We start from the raw sequence: 18,719 nt of genomic DNA on the forward strand, positions 1-18,719 counted from the left end.
TTTTTTTTTTTAAATTTATTTATTTATTTTAATTGAAGGCTAATTACTTTGCAATACTGTAGTGGTTTTTGCCATACATTGACATGAATGAGCCATGGGTGTACATGTGTTCCCCATCCTGAACCACCCCCAACCTCCCTCCCTCCCTACTGATCTTATTGATGGAAAAACTGAGACAAGATTAGTCCAACTGATCAATGTGGACGTCACACAGCTCTGCAGTAGGCACGAGGGGAGATGAGCAGTAATTATAGGCCCCTGCTTTGTAGCACATCCCCAACCTATTAATACTCATTTAGCCCAAATATAAGAATCACAAATACCTGGAAAGTGAGTTGCCATTTCCTGTTTCAGGCCCAGAGCAGACATTGCTAATTGATCTCAGTTTTCTCTCCCATGAAAACTGAACTTGGCCTCAGAATCCTTCTTAACACAGCACTCCAGGTAACCTCTAATAATCAAACATGAAATAAAACTTGGCTGTACCCGTCCTCCTTCATGCCAAGTTCTGTGTGGTGTGCCTTAGTTGATACTGAAGAATTCCAAGACATAGCCCTTGGCTTCAGAGGTTTAGAATCTAATTAGGGAAACAGAGCTCACCAATACTCAAGAGCCACAGCCCACTTGAAAGCCAAACTGTGTAACAGGCTATGAAGGGCCTTGTCCGGGGAGACAACTGTGAGGACAAGAGTAATCAGGGAGGGCTTCACAGAAGAGAGTATTAAAGAGTGAATCAGTTAAACAGAAGGAAAGAGCGAGCCATTGGGACAGACCGCTGGCAGAAGGACTCTCAGTTCTCTGATCCTGGCTTTATTCTCCACCCCGCCACCTCCCCACTAAACTCACTGCATGATGGAAAGGTTCACAGTGTTTGTTACCATCTGACACAGGCATAGCATTTTACAAAGTACTAGCTTATTCATCATCCCTTGTGAGCTTCAAACAACCTTGTTAGAGAGGAATAAAGTGGATACTTTAATTTATTTCAGCTAACTTTTAAGCTCCTACTCTGTACTAGGCACGGGCTCAGGGATATCAGTTCTTGAGGGCCCCACGGTCCAGGCTAGACAAATAGCTATCAAATCTGACTTCCTGCAGGGTATCACTGGGACAGAGGGAGGAAAGACTAGGCTCAGGTATCAGGAAAGGACACAGGAAGAGCTGGTGCTTAGGGGAAGTGCTGAAGGATGAGTAACAGTTCACCTGACAGACAAAAGGCCGATCAGCACTCCAGGCAAAGGGAAAAGCTTGGGCAAAGGCCTGGAATGGCAGATTCCCTGGAAATCAGAGCATAGGGAGCTTTTACAAGACAGATGGGAAGTGAGGTTGGAAAGGAAGACTGAGCAGGTGGGAAAGGGTCTGGATTAGGGTGCTAAGGAATTCGGACGTAATAGACTATGGGGAGTCACTGGAGGTTCAGGAGTCAGGAAGTGCTTGTGATTAGACCTGTTTGAGAGTGGTGACTGATAGCCCATTTTGAGATGAGGCAACTGAGGTCCAGAGAGGTTAGGTACACTGTCCAAGGCTACACAGTGAAGTGGTGTCAGTCCTAAACCACAGCATGTACATCCACTGTTTTTACATCCACTGTTACCCACCCCCATGCTTGCCCCTGTTTTCTCCCATCTACCCAGGACGACCCCTTCTCAGCTCTCGATGTCCATCTGAGTGACCATCTGATGCAGGCCGGGATTCTTGAGCTGCTCCGAGATGATAGGAGGACAGTGGTCCTAGTGACCCACAAGCTACAGTACCTACCACATGCAGACTGGGTGAGGGGCCAGCAGCGGGTCAAACTGTGGAGGGCTATGGTGGGAGAGGCAGTTGGGTGTCTTCAAAGGACTCCATCAGATGTCTGAGCAGCAATTGCTGAGGGTCACAGAGCAGAAGAGAGCAGCACTGGATGGCTTCACTCAGGCTTGGCCCATCAGGGAGACCTGGCATAGTCCAAGTGTTTGGTGTCACCTAGAGTTGCAGACATCTGCATCCTGACTGGGGGCCCCATGGGTGCACACAAGGTCAGCACCAAGAAGTCTAGAAAGAAGCAGACACTCAGTTCTTACTTCCATTTCCTACCCAGTTTGATGACTCATTCCCCTGTCCTTGAGGAGTGCCCATGTGGACAGGAGAGCATCTTCCTGCCCACTAGTGCGTCAGATTCAAGTTAGGATCAAATGGGAAATATGGAAACAAACATTGGCAGTAGTAATAGAAACGTCAGTGTTATCAGTAGAATGAAATATCACATCAGTTAAATCCCCATATTCCTCAACATGAAGAAGGTAGTTATTTTTAAAATAATTGGAAAGCATTTAATTCTTAAACTGGAAATCATGTGACTTTTGAAATTGGGGCCTTGCCTGACTTGTACATAAATATGTCTGTGAAAATGAGGCCCTTCCTAAGCTTCAGGTCTGTGTTAAATGCCCCTGATAATTTCCCTCAAATAAGTCTTCCTTCTACATGTAGTAAGGTCTTCCCCTCTACTATGAATAAAAAGGAAAAAGATCCAGACTTTTCAGAAAAGCTATTAAAACAGAAAAAATGTAGGGGGCGGGGGGTGGGGGGAAATTCCAGATTTTAAAAATAGCTATTAGAGGAGGTACAAGTTTGTGTCTGAGTTTCTGCAGTGACCCTGGTGAGACAATTCAGGACAGTCCTTAGTCCAAAGAAGGCCAACACAGAGGTGCCTGGTTCCTTAAGTGAACAGGACTTTGGGGCATCAGCCCTTGAACCCCAGCATGGGGTGAGTGGGAGTGAGAAGAGCAGGTTGGGTTTCTGAATTAATGATGGGTCTACGTGAGTATAAAGCATTGACTGTTTCAAATAAAATACATTTTATTGATCTCAAAGGGGCCTCCCACATTTAGACCAACAGGTGCTTTGCCAAACACTGGTGGAACCTGACAGGCCTGATGTGAGGAGGAGTTAAGGGTAATGAGCTGTTAGCCCACTAAGTGCATGCAAACAGCTGTCATTGCTGGAGTCCTTGGGGATAACCAGACAACTTGACCAGGATGCACTAATTTGCTCTGCAAACCCTCCTATCAACCACGGGGCAACCATTGAGAACTACCCCTGAGATGTACCAGATTCTAAATCCTGGAGTGTCCTGCTGAGGGCAGTGGGTGAGCGGGAGCCATTTGTGGTGGGGAAGGGATGTGTGCTCTGAGCACATCCGTCTCAGACCCCTCGGTCAGGCAGGAGTATGACCTCCACTCCCCCGCCTCAGCCAGCCCCCCACCGAGTTTGTTTCTGCCTTTTTAGATCATCGCAATGAAGGACGGCACCATCCAGAGGGAGGGCACCCTCAAGGACTTCCAGAGGTCTGAGTGCCAGCTCTTTGAGCACTGGAAGACCCTGATGAACCGGCAGGACCAAGAGCTGGAGAAGGTGGGTGTAGCCTGGGGGCCAGGCAGCCTGGCCCCTGAGGATAAGATTCTGCTAGAACCTGAACTCATAAAGGCCTTCCTGCCCTCATTGGCCCTAGGAAGCCCCCCAAAACACACACAAAAGACAGATGTGGACGCTGGGCATGAAATTGCTCCTACTAGACAGCCAGTACCTGTGCCAGCTACCCAAGGCAGAGTCAGGCCAATGCCTTCCCCATGTCCCGAAATAGTCAGATACCATTTAGTTACAAAGCTTCAGATAACCAACTCAGACTGGCTAAACAAAGAGAAAAGGGGGCTGGGGAGTTAAGGATTTACTGGCTCAGGAAACTGCAACATCCAGTGATGCTATAGCTTCAGGTGGAGCTGGATCCAGGTGATCAAGCAATATCATGAGGAATCTAATTCTCCCCACCCCTTGGCTCTGCTTCTCTCACACCAGCTTCATTCTCATGGAGGCAGTGAGGGCCATCGGCATCTCAGGCTTCCATTCTTCCAGGTCAGCAGCTCTGCCAGAAAGACAGTGCCTGTTTTATGATAGTTCAGCAAAAGTCCCAGGGCTGACTTCTGTTGGTCCAGTTTGGTCAGGTGCCCATCCTGAGCAAATCACTGTGGTCAGGGATGTGGAATGTGAAGACTGACCAATCCCGGGTCACATGACCACTCTGGGATTCAGAGAGAATGATTAGCCCACCTGAATCACAGAGACAGAATAAGGGAGAGGTGGTCTCCCACAGGGATACTGGGATGCTAGTAGCTGATGCAGGGGAAGGAGTAAATTCTGGCAGGCAAACATGTGTCCATCTGGACCATCCTCCAGGCAGGGGCAACTTGATAACTGCCAGTGGTCAGCACCAGGGGCAGTTCCCCCCTACCCACTTCCCTTTTCCCCTCCGCACACCCTGAGGACATTAGCCAGGCCCCGTCTATCTTTCAGGAAACCGTCATGGAGAGAAAAGCTACGGAGCCACCCCAGGGCCTGTCCCGGGCCATGTCCTCAAGAGATGGGCTCCTGCAGGATGAGGAAGAGGAGGAAGGTACAGGCCATGGGACTGGAGTGGAATCATGGCCTGAGGTCTGCTCCACCGTGAGGAGAATAAGGGTTGGGGTTCCGGGAGTGGGGAGATGGTGTGCCTCTGATGCATACCTTCCCCGCTGTGCACCTCAGTATCCCCATCTGTAAGTGGGGCTGATCCAACCCCTGTTCTCTTCAGAGGGGTGTGCAAGGTGACTCCATAAGGGGGTTCTTCCACCTGCAGAGGAGGCAGCCGAGAGCGAGGAGGAGGACAACCTGTCGTCGGTGCTGCACCAGCGTGCCAAGATCCCGTGGCGGGCCTGCGCCAACTACCTGTCCTCGGCTGGTACCCTGCTCCTCTCGCTGCTCGTCTTCTCCCAGCTGCTCAAGCACATGGTCTTGGTGGCCATCGACTACTGGCTGGCCAAGTGGACTGACAGTGCCCTGACCCTGAGCCCCATGGCCAGGAACTGCTCCCTCAGCCAGGTGGGTCCAGCAGCCCCAGTGCCAGAGCCAGGGGACCGGGAGGACTGAGCACGGGCCACCCCCCACAGGATGCCAGCCTCGTTCTCTGCCAGGCCCAGGAGTGTTCCCTCAATCAGACCGGCTACGCCATGGTGTTCACCGTGCTCTGCAGCCTGGGCATCGTGCTGTGCCTCATCACGTCTGTCACAGTGGAATGGACGGGGCTGAAGGTGGCCAAGAGGTTGCACCGCAGCCTGCTGAACCAGATCATCCTGGCTCCCATGAGGTAGCCCTCTCCCCTGGCTGTGCCTGGCTGTGGGCGAGTCATTGTTCTCTGGGCCTCAGCTCTCCCATCTGTAAAATGGGGATATATCAATACATACAATCTCTATTGTAGGTCGCTAGATGTGACTCAAGGACATGGGGTGGGAAAAGCCCCCTCCTTGGTGCAGAAAACAGGGAAACTGTTATCTACTCAGCTAGACAGGGTGTTAGAAATGTCACACAGTTAGCTCATCTAATTCTCACAACAGCCCTTCAAGGGTCTGCAGGCTCTGCATGAATGTTTCCCCTTTCTAGGCAGGTACCACCCCCGGTTCAGCTCTCCCCTTCCCTGCCTCTCCTTCCTCATTCAGCCATTCTGCAGGTTCTGACCCCAGGGACACACGGTAGTTATTCTAATCCTCTGTAATGGGATCAATCAAAACCCCAAAGCCTGCTTGGTGTGAAAGACAGTTAAAGCTGTCATAGCCCGATTGGCTGCCAACTCAGTTTACAAACCCAGCAGGCAAACAGGCTATCTGATCCCTCCTCATCATCCAATCACAATCTCCTCTCCAGTTTCATGATCAGTCTGTGACCCACAGACACAGCCTCCAAGTTTACTTATCCTCTATTTGTCTCAGATCTGTGGTTCTGAAATTCTCTGGTTGGGGTTGGGCTGTTTCCGGGTCACAGCCAGAGTGCTGACAGCTGGAGTGACCTCGCAGGGCCAGCCAGCTGACAGGCTGTCCCCAGGGCCCGGCCTCTACCCTCCCTGCCCCATCCCCACCCCCAGGAGAGTCGTCTCTCTGGAGAGAACTCTATGTCCCCAGGAGGACAGCTGCTGAGTGAGGCAGGCCCAGTAAGAAGCAGAGAATGGTGGCAGTGGTCACACATGGGCTGGAGGGTCAGAGAGGCTGCGAAGGGGCTAGCATCCCTTTGGGCAGCCATGGGAATTCTCAGGGACACAGGCCAGACACAGGCAATCACCCTGGGAAGGCAGACCTGGGGATGACTCCAGAGATATGGAAACAAAAAAATAACTACCCTCCTTCAGTAAACAGGAAGGAAATCAATACACGGATGAGTAACTGTCCTCTGATCACCTCTTAGGTTTTTCGAGACCACGCCCCTTGGAAGCATCCTGAACAGATTTTCATCTGATTGTAACACCATCGACCAGGTACACAAGATCGCGGTGACGTATGTCCCCAGTCCAAAGAGAAGCCAGGTCCCCAGGAGCTTCTCCTGTCTGATGCTGGCTTCCCCAGATCAGCTGATCAGAGCCTTGGGCTAAGAACCTAGTGGGCTCCATCTGATTATAATGCTGCCTCAGGACCTGGGGCCTCCCCTGGGAGACTCTCCTAATGAGGCTGAAGGAAACCACATCCCTTTGGCTTCTGCCCAAGCCCACTCTGGCTCACAAGAAGGTTCCAGCATACTCTGCACCAAGGTGACTGATTTTCTGGAGAACAAGCATTTTGATTCTGCCTATGTCCTTTATTCTTCATCGTACTAAATGGTGAAAAAGCAAAGTCCTAATGCCTGGCCTCAGGGAGCCTACAGTGTAGCTGTAGGGATAAGACATGGACCAGTAGTAAAGGAAGAGCAAAACCTGGCAGCAGGTAACACGCTGAAGATGACCAAATACCAAAACTCACCTCCCAGAACTTCCCTGGTGGTCCAGTGGAAGAATTCGTCTTCCAATGCAGCAGATGAGGGTTCAATTCCTGGTGGAGGAACTAAGATCCCCCATGCTGCAGAGCAACTAAGCCCGCGCGCCGCAGTGGCTAAGCCCAGAGGGGCTCAGCTAGAGAGCCTGTGTGCCACAAACTACAGAGCCCAAGAGCTCTGGAACCCGCAGGCTGCTCCCACATACCGCAACCAAGATCCCACGTGCCACAACTAAGACTCAATGCAGACATACATAAATAAATATATATATTTTAAAAGCTTTGAAAAAAAAATTCACCTCCCTTTCTCACCCTTCCTTCCCACAGCACATCCCGTCTACGCTGGAGTGCCTGAGCCGCTCCACCCTGCTCTGTGTCTCAGCTCTGGCCGTCATCTCCTATGTCACACCGGTGTTCCTAGTGGCCCTCCTGCCCCTGGCTGTTGTGTGCTACTTCATCCAGAAGTATTTCCGGGTGGCATCCAGGTGATGGCAGCACTTGCCAGTGGGGGTGAGGGATAGGAGCTGCTTTGCAATAGTCACTTCAGCTCTGTTATCAGAATCATCATAGAAGTGGTAGAGTCATGTCCCCTTCCCCAAAATGAAGATAGAAATATTCATATTCCACTGTCCTAATACAAGCATCTGGCAGCACACACACTGCAGTTACTATCTGGACTATTTCCTGGGGTGATACGCTCAGGAATGGGATCACTAGGTCAGGGTGTATACATGCGACTATGCCCTTCATTCATTTTGCCAAAATGCTTCCCAGAAGGATTGTATGATTCTAGTGTCCAGGCTGATTGCTGATGCATAAAATCAGAGGGCACCTGATGTGACGGGTCTGATGGCAATCAGACCTCCCAACTCACTTGGGTCCAGAGCAAGGATAGAAAAATCCTTGACTTGAGGGAGCTTCTCATGGCCTTTCTCATTGATCACATTCGCCTTCATGGGCCGTGGAACCATGCATGGCTCTTTCCTACTCAAAATTTTCTAAGAATGTTTTCTAAGAAGTTCTTTCTGGGAGCGATTCTATTAAGCTCACAGATTCAAAGATTTGTAGGGCCAATTTTTAAGAGCCTCTAGGCCAGTGTTTCTCAAACTGCCAACCACAACCTATCAGTGGGTCATGATATCAGTATCATAGATCACAACCAGTTTTTCAATGAAATAGAAAATATATAGAAAATATCAGGCTGTATTCGCACACAGTAACAATAAGCTTTGCTTGATAAACCTTTGTTTTGGCTGTGTATGGGTGTGTGTGTGGGGGGGTGCACGTTTGTGTACTGATTTGTAATATAATGTTTGTTACTGGGGTTGTGGTCAGAAAGGTTAAGGATGTTTCCCAAGTACACAGAGTTTGTTAGAAATGAATCAAAATACTGATTGGGCATTATAATAATAATTAAATTTAGATACATATTGGGTACAATTACCTTGCCCGCAAGGATCAAGATCTGTATAAATGGCTTTTTGCCTGGTTGATCTGGAATCCCTTGGTACCCACGAAGAACAAAGTGCATTGATATCCACAAAATCACAGAGGCTTTTTAAACACTATACAAGCTGTTCTACAAAGTTCATTTCTTCTGCCAGAGAAACCACCCTATTCCCCTGGCATCCACTCTGGCCGTGGGTGTGGTTTGTCCAGGAAAGCTGCTTCCTGCATTCCAACCTGGCCTCCCAGGCACTAATACACTTGTCAAGGTGCAGCTGTGGGGAGCAGGAGCAACTTCTGTTGCCATGGAAACCACTGGCCTTTCCCTCTCAAGGAGCTCTTTAGATCCTGGCCTGTGATGTGCCAACACCTGTGGTGGTTACTGGGGAGTTTGGTCCTCCTGTTCCTTTGCCTGGCTGTTAAGGTTGTTCACCTCTGAAAGGGAAGCAACACTGCCTGTAGAGCCTCACCACAGAGTGAGGCGCTGCAGCAAAGCCAGCGGACAGATGCAGACGCGAGGTGGATGACGTGCGTGATAACGGTAACCCTTCAACATGCTCTGCTTAAGCATCTGCATGAATGAGATGGGGTGGTACCCTCCTCTTCCCTCTTCACAGGCGAGAAACTGAGGCCCAGAGGGGTGAAGCCATTTGGCCCCACAATGGTAGGGGTGGAGCTACGATTCAGACCCAGGCTGAGCCCCGACCTACCATCTTAACCATTAGGTTCTGCTCCCCGCTTCCCCCACAGGGACCTGCAGCAGCTGGACGACACCACCCAGCTCCCGCTGCTCTCGCACTTTGCTGAAACTGTGGAAGGCCTCACCACCATCCGGGCCTTCAGGTACCAGATTCACCCTGGAGGGTAGGGGAGTGGGGATGGGGCCAGGGTCACAGGTCATGGGATTTGATTCTCAGGGCTCCACTTAGGAAAGCGCAGAACACATGTCTGCCAGCCCCCCATCAGGCCCTGAGGCCGGTCCACCCGAGGGGTCAGGTCCACTGGGCTCCAGCTGCATGATCTAGAGGGGAGATTCTCAGACCTAGAGCCAAGCCCAGGGCCTCTGTGAAAAGGTAAAATATGAAAAGAGACAAGGCCGAGACAATTCCTCATAAATCTATGTGAAAAGGCCCTCACAGGGTGTGGGCCAGTCCTGAGGCCATCTTTCATTGAGACATTACTGTGAGCCAAACACTAGTATGCTGAGTACTTTACATGCCAGTACTCATTCATTCTGCCCTGCAATCTGACATGGAAAGCTTGATGAGTCCCATTTCTCAGGTAAGAAAATTGAGGTTCTCTGTAAGGTTTCACAAAGTCCAGATTTGAAGCTGGCTTGTTCATTCAACAAACATTTACTGAGTGTTCACCCAGCCCCTTGCCAGGCACTGAAAAGATGGAAATAATTCAGATGAGCCCATACCCTGGAGGCATTTACAGTGTCAGCTTTGAGCAGGCCAGGACAAACCCATGTGCCAGGTACTCCGAAAGAAAGGCTATGGTAGCACAGCAGGGAGGCAGTCATGGAAGCCTTCACTGAGGAGGTGGCATTAGTGCTGGGACTCAAAGAGTAGGTAAGAGTTCACCAGGCATAGAAACTTACCCCAGCATCAGTGCCCTGCCATCCTCTTGCCACTCTGAGTTGTGGTGTTCAGCATGACAGGGGCATCAGAGGCTGCCTTGGGAGTGGGGGTTAGAACTGTTGCTCCCCACCTCAGTCTCTGTCTGAAATATTAGAGCATCTCTCCTCTGGATAGACACGTTAGAGACATCTGACCCAGATTCTGGGCCCTGGTCTCTAAGCCTCAGAGAGTGACTCTAGGTTATTTTTAGGATAACATAGCTGCACGGGGCATGCCAATAACCATGCGGCACTGGCCTTGTGTCCAGGAACCCTGGGGCTCAAGGAGAGAGTCTAAGGAGGCTTCTATCTCCTCCCTCCAACCCCCAAAGTCCAGCTGCCCAGACTCCTGGTGCCACACCGCAGCCCCAGTTCACTCCTTGGGGATCTGGGGCCAATGGGAAGTCCTCTTTGGGGTCTCATCTGAGTAAAGCAAAGCTGAACCCTGCCCTGGCCTTGGCCCTGCTCCCTGGACCTCCCCTGCCGCTGTGTGAGCCTGTGCCGTCTTCCCCACGGAATACTCCCTGGAGCCTGGCCTGACTCCAGGGTTTCCTCCCAGCTTTGTCCTCTTCTCCAGTCTGAACTCCCTAGTTCTTCCACCCTTTGGATCCCTCAACACTCCCAGGCCAACCTCTACTCTAACTTTTGGTGATGCTCCTCTTAGAATTGGTATCCTGGAGGCCTTCAGGCTGGGCCTGGGGCAGAGAGATTGTGACTTTCCTCGAGTGGGCCATACCCCCTAGACAGGATCTGCGTGGATGCCAGCATCCTTGCCTCAACCAAGCCTATGGTCGGCTAGAGAAACTGCTCCTCTGGAGGCCTACTCCACATTGCACTGACACAGTGGATGATTTTTAAATTTGAATGAAGGACTTTTTAAAATCATCCCTGAAGGTGTTGAATTCATTGGCTTTTGCCCAGCAGCCTGCCCTGCCAAGAGCAAACTAGTGATTATTTATTGGTTGTACACTTCCTGTGTGCCAGGCATGTGTGTGGATTATAACATTTAATCCTCACAAGAGCCTCGTGACATAGGTAGGAGAAGCCCCATTCTACAGATGGGGCCGAGTAACCAGCCCGAGGTCACACAAACAGTGAGAGCTGGTTCTGGGCTTGGGACCCAGGTCTGGCTGACCCTCTGGTTTTCCTGGAAGCCCTACTTTTTATCCCCCCAAAAGTTTCAAGGATGCCCAACACTGAGTGATTGTTTCAGTTCACAAAGGAACTATTACTAGCCCCATGAAAAAACTTAGTTTCAGTCCTGAAACATAGCCGGTAATAGTAATACTCAGACTCTAGCCTGCTTCTGCATGACTCCAAATCTGGGGCTCTTTCCACATTCCTTACATCATCACACACCTATCACAGAAGCCCCATCTCACATGCACCTTCATGCACACCCACCCCTCAGGCCAGTCACACACGCTTCAGACTCTCCAGTTACACGAGCACTCACACATGTACATCTCCAACATGCATTTACTCACTCAAGCCCTCAGACATATGGTTTCACACTCCCATAAGATACATCACCCCATCACACACACATCTACCCTGTGGTTGGGCAATCACACCCTCTCACACCCCAGAGATTCACTTTGCTCTCCTCAGACACATGGTTCAAACTCAGACCCTTCACCCAGAAATAAAGCAGAACAAACATCTTCTGGGAGTGAAAAGCAAATGCCCAAAAAGGTTCATCTTGAGTCCCTCTGAGTCCCATCGGTTGTTTCCCTGAGACCATGTTGAGATGGCTTTCCTTTATTCACCATCAAACAAGCACAGCTGCCCCTTTCTGTCGGCCTGGCCCAGGGTCTGACGAGGTGGCCAAGGAGAGTGACACCAGGAGCCCAGGCTGGTCAGAGAGAAGAGGCAGATCATACAGAGTAACATGAGGGAGAACATGAGGAGGGCACGAGAACAGGGAAGAAGCCTCCAGAGTTCCTTGCACAGAAAATCCCATCTATCTTAGAGGGATAGAAGGTTCGTTCACTCAACAGATACTTATTGACAGTGCCAGGTGCTGGGGATAGGGTTTCCCAGGTGGTGCTTGTGGTAAAGAACCTGCCTGCCAATGCAGGAGTCATAAGAGACGTGGGTTTGATCCCTGGGCTGGGAAGATCCCTGGAGGAGGAAATGGCAACCCACTTCAGTATCTTTGCCTGGAGAGAGGAGCCTTGCGGGCTACAGTTCACAGGGTCACGAAGAGTTAGACACGACTCAGCCACTGAGCACACACAAGTGCTGGGGATACATTAGTGACCAAAACAGACAAGGTCTCCATCCTCGAGGAGTTTACAGGCTAGTGAGGGAGATCGATGATAAACAGCTAGAGAAATTAATGTATGAGCAGAGATTATGAAACAAACAGGCTGCAGAGATGGAGAACAATAGGCCAGGAAAGGCCGCTCTGAAGAGATGTCATTTAAGGTAAAGCCTGAAGGTTGAGAGAAATCAGCCTTGGGTAGAGCAGAGGAGAAAACATTCCAGGCAAAGAGAACAGCATGATAAAAGGCCTTGGGTGGGGAGGAACTTGGCATTGTCACAAAACTGAAAAGAGGCAAGCAATGTAATAAATTACTTTGCTGTCATTTCTGTGGCTGCAACACAGTGAGCAAGGGGATTTGTGGCATGGAAGGAGGCTGGTGAGGTTGGCAGGGACTGGTTCCCACAGGCAAGAAAATGGTTCTTTATCCTAAAAAGTCTTTCATATTCTTAGCATCGGAGAGATAGGATGCAATTCATAATTTGGGAAGCTTATGCTGGCTTCTGTGTGGAGAGTGAGATGGCAGGTAGACCTGTTAGGAAGCTGATGCTATAGTCCAGGTGAGTTTGTGGTGGGCAGGGAGCAGGCGAGAGGCAGGCAGAGAGGCAAGGTCAGTACTGGAGGTGGTCAGAAGAGGACTGAGGGATTGGATGTGAATCAGATGATTGGATGTAAATCAGGTTTCTGGCCTGAGCAATGGGCTGGACGGAGGAGCCCTTTCATGTAAGAGGGAAGCCCTACAGAGGAGAACTGGTCTTGGAGTGAAAACAAGAGTCTGAAGGAGGTGGCGCTCTTGACAGGTATGAATAAGAAGAAGGGAGCTGGTAAGGCATTCCAGAGAGGAGAGGTGTACATCAGGTGGCAGAGGTGGCATGTTTCAGGGCTGCAGGTGAGGAGGGTCCCAGGGGCTGCATGGACCAAGATGATTCCCCCTCACCCTCCTGATCCTCCCTCCAGGTACGAGGCCCGGTTCCAGCAGAAGCTCCTTGAATACACAGACTCCAACAACATCGCCTCCCTCTTCCTCACGGCCGCCAACAGGTGGCTAGAAGTCCGCATGGCAAGTGCCTCCCCCCACCCCCCAGCCCCGGGACAGGGGGCTCTGATAGCGCTGTGCTGCCAGAGCAAGGGCCAAACGGGCCAGAGGGCGGGAAGGCAGGATGGATGCTGACCCAGGTGCGCACACGGGGTGGGTGTGGAGCCCTCCTGCGTCTCCCAACCCTGGGGGTTCTCCCTGTGTCTGCCCTTGGCCTCCTCTTCCCTCTCTCACTGCCTGGAGGCTTGTGTGTCTGAGGTGTGGGCCAAGGGGGAGAACAGTTGTGCGTTGAGCTGTGACAAGTGTGTGTGTCTGGAGTGGGTCATATGGCACGTGGGGCCAGCTGGTGAGGTATGCGTTTGGGCATGGGGGTGGGGGGAGCACTGCTGTGTGCACACGGTGACTCCCGGGGCTCCAGCCTTCACGCCCTCCTGCGTGTCTGACGATGTGTATGTGCAGTGCGGGGCTGGGGTTGAGTCTCAGCTGAGCTGCTCTCTGTCCTAAGGGAGTGGGTGTGGGTTGGGGCGGTGTGCTGTGGCCATAGCGCCCACTGAGGGCCCAGGCCAGCCCCGCTCCCTCCACAGGAGTACATTGGTGCGTGTGTGGTCCTCATCGCGGCTGTGACCTCCATCTCCAACTCCCTGCACAAGGAGCTCTCTGCCGGCCTGGTGGGCCTGGGCCTCACCTACGCCCTAATGGTGAGTGGTGACAGGCGGGGCAGGAGAGGGGGTAGACACCAGCAGACATCAGGGCACCCCCTCCCCCGACTGAGATGCTCCTGGGCCTTCTCCCTCCACCGGGCTACACCAAGTCTGATGCCAGAGGGACCATGTGGGCAGGAGGGCTCCCTGCAGGTCCCCACCCCTTCACCCAGGCCTGGGCCGCAGATGGGTGCTGGGTGAGGATCCACATTCACTGTAACCCCCAGGGAAGGCACCCTGGGCTGTAAGAAGAGCCATCCCAGGGCCCAGGGACAGGACCAGGGGATCACCAATGGGACCAGGTGACTGGCTTGCTCCCTGCAGGTGTCCAACTACCTCAACTGGATGGTGAGGAACCTGGCGGACATGGAGCTCCAGCTGGGGGCCGTGAAACGCATCCACGGGCTGCTGAAAACTGAAGCGGAGAGCTATGAGGGACTGCTGGGTGAGGGGCGCGGGAGGACTCCCGGAGAAACAGCCCAGCGTGGATGTGTGTTTAGGTTGAGGAGGCACGAGGAACCTGGGGGTGGTGGGGGGCACTCCTGGATACCAGCTGTGGCCCATGCCTGGCAGCTGAGACCCCCACACTGGCCCCCAGCACCATCGCTGATCCCCAAGAACTGGCCAGACCAAGGCAAGATCCAGATCCAGAACCTGAGTGTGCGCTACGACAGCTCCCTGAAGCCGGTGCTGAAGCACGTCAATGCCCTCATCTCCCCTGGACAGAAGGTAGGGGCGGGGAGAGCTGGACAGCACCCCCAGGGTCGCCTTCTGACCCTCAGGGCCCTCCAGATCTCACACCCATCCAGACCCTCAGTCTCCCAGCCCTGGGCCTCTCCCTTTCTCCTCCTGCTGCCCCCACTCACCCACCATGGAGACAGACACCACAGACTCCGTGGGCTCAGAGGTGCTTTGTCAGGGCCCCCTGCAAATGGCCAGGGGCTCTCCCAGGACACTGGTCCCTGAACTTCAGAGCAGAGTCCTGGGGCAGAGAGCGAGGGCCTGTCCTGGGGAGGAAGCCCCCCGTCTGGCACTCTGATCTGACTTTGATTGACCCCCTCCGCCTCTCCTCCTGTCTCTCTCACTTCATCATTGTCTGTGGCTGCCCGTCTTACTCTCCCTGACCTTTCGATATACTTCTGTCCCTGCCTCTCCGGTCCTTCTGTATCACCATCTCTGTCTCTGGGTTGGTCCCTGATGATCATTTCTGTAGGGATCCATGGGCAGGAAGCTATGGGGTAAGGGATGACTCCAGTTTAAGGCGGGGCACACCTTTCGGCCCACACTCAGCCACCCTGTGCCCTCCTGCCACACCCCACTGAGAGTGCTCCAGTGCCCCCACCTCCCCTGAGGCCCTGTACCCGACACAGCCACACCCACACGCAGCCAGGCAAGCCGGAGCCCCCTCTGGAGCCACTGCAGGAAACAAGCCCGAATCCAGGACCAGCGCTGGCTGAAGAGACACTCCCACGCCCGCACAGCCCAGAGTCAGCCCTCACGGCTCCCAGCCACCCCAGTGCCCACAGCATGGCTGCTCCTCTCCTTCTAGATTGGCATCTGTGGCCGCACAGGCAGTGGGAAGTCCTCCTTCTCTCTCGCCTTCTTCCGCATGGTGGACATGTTCGAAGGTGAGCCGTATGACAGGCATCCCACAGCCACCAGACAGGATCGCAGTCCTGGGTTTGCTCAGAAGTCACAGGAGGCCCAGCCGTTGCCGCCTCTCCCTGCATCCTCATTGGGACCCATGTCCCAGGCGGACCCTGTCCCCAGCGCCATTATCTCCCCGCTCCCTGGTGCCCCACCTGTGACACTGTCTCCTCACAGGGCGAATCATCATCGACGGCATCGACATCGCCAAACTGCCACTGCACACCCTGCGCTCGCGCCTCTCCATCATCCTGCAGGACCCCGTCCTCTTTAGCGGCACCATCCGGTGAGCCCCCTACCCCACTGCCAGGCCCACCCCAGCCCCAGGCCCAGCTCCACTCCTCCAGATCTGGGCAGAGAGAGGAGAGAATGGCAAGGCCAGGGGCAGCCCTGCTCCAGCTCTGGCATAAAGGGTTGGCATTGGTTCTTTAGAGCTGCACCCTGATGCCTTTCTCTTTCCTGCGGCGCCCAGGTAGGGGTCTCCCACTCCTCAGGCCTGGGTGCTTTCCTCCCCCCTCCCACAGCCAGCAGCTTGCTGCTGCCTCCCAGCCAAGCCCCCAAGTCAAACGGGTCCCTCACAGCTCCCTTTTCCAGCCTTGCCCACTGCACGTACCCTGGGAATGGAGCCAGGACCCTGCTCCCCTCCCAAAGGGCTTTGTGTGTCACCCTCCAGATTTAACCTGGACCCAGAGCGGAAGTGCTCCGACAGCACGCTGTGGGAGGCCCTGGAGATAGCCCAGCTGAAGCTGGTGGTGAAGGCGCTACCAGGAGGCCTTGGTAACTACTCCTGGCTGAGCACTGGCTGGGCACTCAGGGACACCTGTAAGGGCTGGGGATGGACGACTCACACCCACATCAACTTCACCCAGAGTTTAGAGTCTAGGGTCTGGCAGGACCCCAGAAACCATTGAGTTCTATCTCTTACCATACAGAAGCTCAGCGAGGTCATGTGACTTGTCCCAGGTCACACAACTGGTCAGTTCAGGATCTGGCCCCTCCTGCAGGGCACGGGGGGACAGTAAGGGTCACTGTGACACAGAGCTTGCAAGTCCCTGATACCATGTCCCGCCCTCCCCATCCACCTACTTGCCCTATTCCACCCTGAGGAAGGAGAGACTGACTCAGGGATCACAGGCACAGCTCACTCATCAAGGCTACTGAGAAGAGTCTGTCCCCAACCCGAGGGGTGGCGGGGTTGTCAGCAGAGCCTTGGTGTACCTGCTGCAACCCCTGGGGCAGTGGGGGCCAGCCAAGCCTTGGCTTCAGAAAATTACCCCACCACAGCCCACACATATGCCTGACGTACACACTCTGTGCTCACACCTCCTCCCAGTACTGCCCAGGGCCACAGCCGCGCATAACTCCTGGGGACGCTCTTCTCTTTGTAACTCCTGTAATTCCCGTGTTGTGTAAGGTGCAGCCACCCTGCACACACCTCTACCCATGACACACACCTACATGTTAGCCCCTGTACACACATTCCCACACAAGCCACTCTATCCACTCAACTCACAACGCAGGGTTAACTCAGCGCTCCCTGGGGCTGTTTTCAGATGCCATCATCACGGAAGGCGGGGAGAACTTCAGCCAGGGCCAGAGGCAGCTGTTCTGCCTGGCCCGGGCCTTCGTGAGGAAGACCAGTATCTTCATCATGGATGAAGCCACGGCTTCCATCGACATGGCCACGGTCGGTGCTGGGCACACCCATGGGGCAGGGGTCTTGGAGACGGTTTTCAGGGGGTGTTAGGGAGAAGTTCAGAAAGTAGTCCTGAAGTTCAGGTTGCTTTTAGCATCAAGGGCCATTTGGGGCAGAAAAGGCAAAGACTGAGGGACTCTGATTTCAGCTAGTCTTAGGGCATGTTTATAACACACATATGCACAAGCTGCACAGGGACCCACAGACTTCACACCCATCCCCCACCAGACAGCACACCCAGACACACTCACAGCCTGCATGTATGCACACATGCACACACACAGCTGAACTCCCAACAGGCAGAGCCCAGCCCCTGAATACTGGGAAGCAGGTTGGTCCTGTGGGGACTAGAGCCCCAGGGAGGGGGCAGGGCTGGGTTTGGGGGCACATGGGAACTGGGCCAGTAGCCAGGCCAGACCCCACCCCCTGGGCAGGTAAGCCAACAGCTGCTGCTCCCACCTGGCAGGAAAACATCCTCCAGAAAGTGGTGATGACGGCTTTCGCAGACCGCACCGTGGTCACCATCGCGGTAAGGGGCCCACCGATGGGGTGCAGGGGGACACCCGGAGAGAGGGCTGGCCTCCTGAGGCTATCATCAGCGGGCAGCCTCTGGGCTCACCTGCACCCCAAGAGAGAGCCCTGGGCAGTGCAGGGCAAGCAGCCTGGCAGGCTTGCAAGGAGTCTGGATTGCAGGATTTGGAGTGTAGGAGGATTTGCACCCACACTTCCCTTAGACTTGCTGTCTTTCTCCAGGTCCCAGGGTCCACCCCTGCCCCAAGGCCCTGTGAGCTAGGCTAGGGTTACTTCTCCAGAGCAAATGGGAGATGCAGGTGTTGGGGATCTCTGAGCAGATCTGAGACATGGTGGGGGAGAAGGTGGCATTAGTGGATGGAGGGTTTGGAGTCCCACCCTGGGAAAGGGCAGTCACCATGGAGACAGGACATTCTGGCCACATGCCTCCTCCTCCAAGATGCAGGAGGGATGCCTCAGTGGCCCCAGCCCTGCCCACACCACCCTGATAATCCCTCCTGCCTCGCCCAGCACCGCGTGCACACTATCCTGAGCGCAGACCTGGTGATCGTTCTGAAGCGTGGGGCCATCCTTGAGTTCGACAAGCCAGAGAAGCTGCTCAGCCGGAAGGACAGTGTCTTTGCCTCTTTTGTCCGTGCTGACAAGTGACCTACCACAGCCCAAGTGCCATCCCTGCCCCACCCCCCTGCCTAGGTTTTCTAACTGTAAATCACTTGTAAATAAAGAGATTGGTTATTTCCTACTGAAGGCCAGAGGTCGTGGGTCTGGTGGTCAGGGACTGGGGTGGGCCGTGGGTCCCATGGATCCAGTCTGACTTTAGCATCAAGCAGAACTGAGGAAGCTGTGTGAGTGTGGCTGAAAGCACTTTCCCTCATCTGTGAAATGAGGGCTGTCTTCGTCTGCTAGGTTGTGTTCTGCTGTAGCAAAACACCATAGCCCAGGCGGCTTAAACAGTAGAAATTTACTTTT

The 18,719-nt window shown here is 53.5% G+C and overlaps 1 protein-coding gene across 2 annotated transcripts in view; it reads left to right on the top strand.

Annotated features, from left to right (window-relative positions):
* Positions 1 to 18,491, top strand: part of ABCC8 (ATP-binding cassette, sub-family C (CFTR/MRP), member 8) — a 79,700-nt gene extending 61,209 nt beyond the window's left edge. For both annotated transcript variants that reach the window (XM_010830524.1, XM_010830525.1), the window contains exons 23-40: positions 1,635 to 1,772; positions 3,268 to 3,393; positions 4,330 to 4,429; positions 4,652 to 4,893; positions 4,992 to 5,158; positions 6,247 to 6,316; positions 7,134 to 7,291; positions 9,003 to 9,095; positions 13,097 to 13,199; positions 13,760 to 13,873; positions 14,201 to 14,321; positions 14,475 to 14,605; positions 15,426 to 15,504; positions 15,701 to 15,809; positions 16,197 to 16,300; positions 17,077 to 17,210; positions 17,686 to 17,748; positions 18,261 to 18,491. In XM_010830524.1, the coding sequence (XP_010828826.1) occupies positions 1,635 to 1,772; positions 3,268 to 3,393; positions 4,330 to 4,429; positions 4,652 to 4,893; positions 4,992 to 5,158; positions 6,247 to 6,316; positions 7,134 to 7,291; positions 9,003 to 9,095; positions 13,097 to 13,199; positions 13,760 to 13,873; positions 14,201 to 14,321; positions 14,475 to 14,605; positions 15,426 to 15,504; positions 15,701 to 15,809; positions 16,197 to 16,300; positions 17,077 to 17,210; positions 17,686 to 17,748; positions 18,261 to 18,398 (2,190 nt within the window). In that variant the 3' untranslated portion in view covers positions 18,399 to 18,491. The remainder of the gene's footprint in view (positions 1 to 1,634; positions 1,773 to 3,267; positions 3,394 to 4,329; positions 4,430 to 4,651; positions 4,894 to 4,991; positions 5,159 to 6,246; positions 6,317 to 7,133; positions 7,292 to 9,002; positions 9,096 to 13,096; positions 13,200 to 13,759; positions 13,874 to 14,200; positions 14,322 to 14,474; positions 14,606 to 15,425; positions 15,505 to 15,700; positions 15,810 to 16,196; positions 16,301 to 17,076; positions 17,211 to 17,685; positions 17,749 to 18,260) is intronic.
* The last annotated feature ends 228 nt before the right edge of the window (positions 18,492 to 18,719 follow it).

This window comes from Bison bison, unplaced genomic scaffold, assembly GCF_000754665.1.
Source record: "Bison bison bison isolate TAMUID 2011002044 unplaced genomic scaffold, Bison_UMD1.0 scf7180017864518, whole genome shotgun sequence".
Lineage (NCBI taxonomy): Eukaryota > Metazoa > Chordata > Mammalia > Artiodactyla > Bovidae > Bison > Bison bison.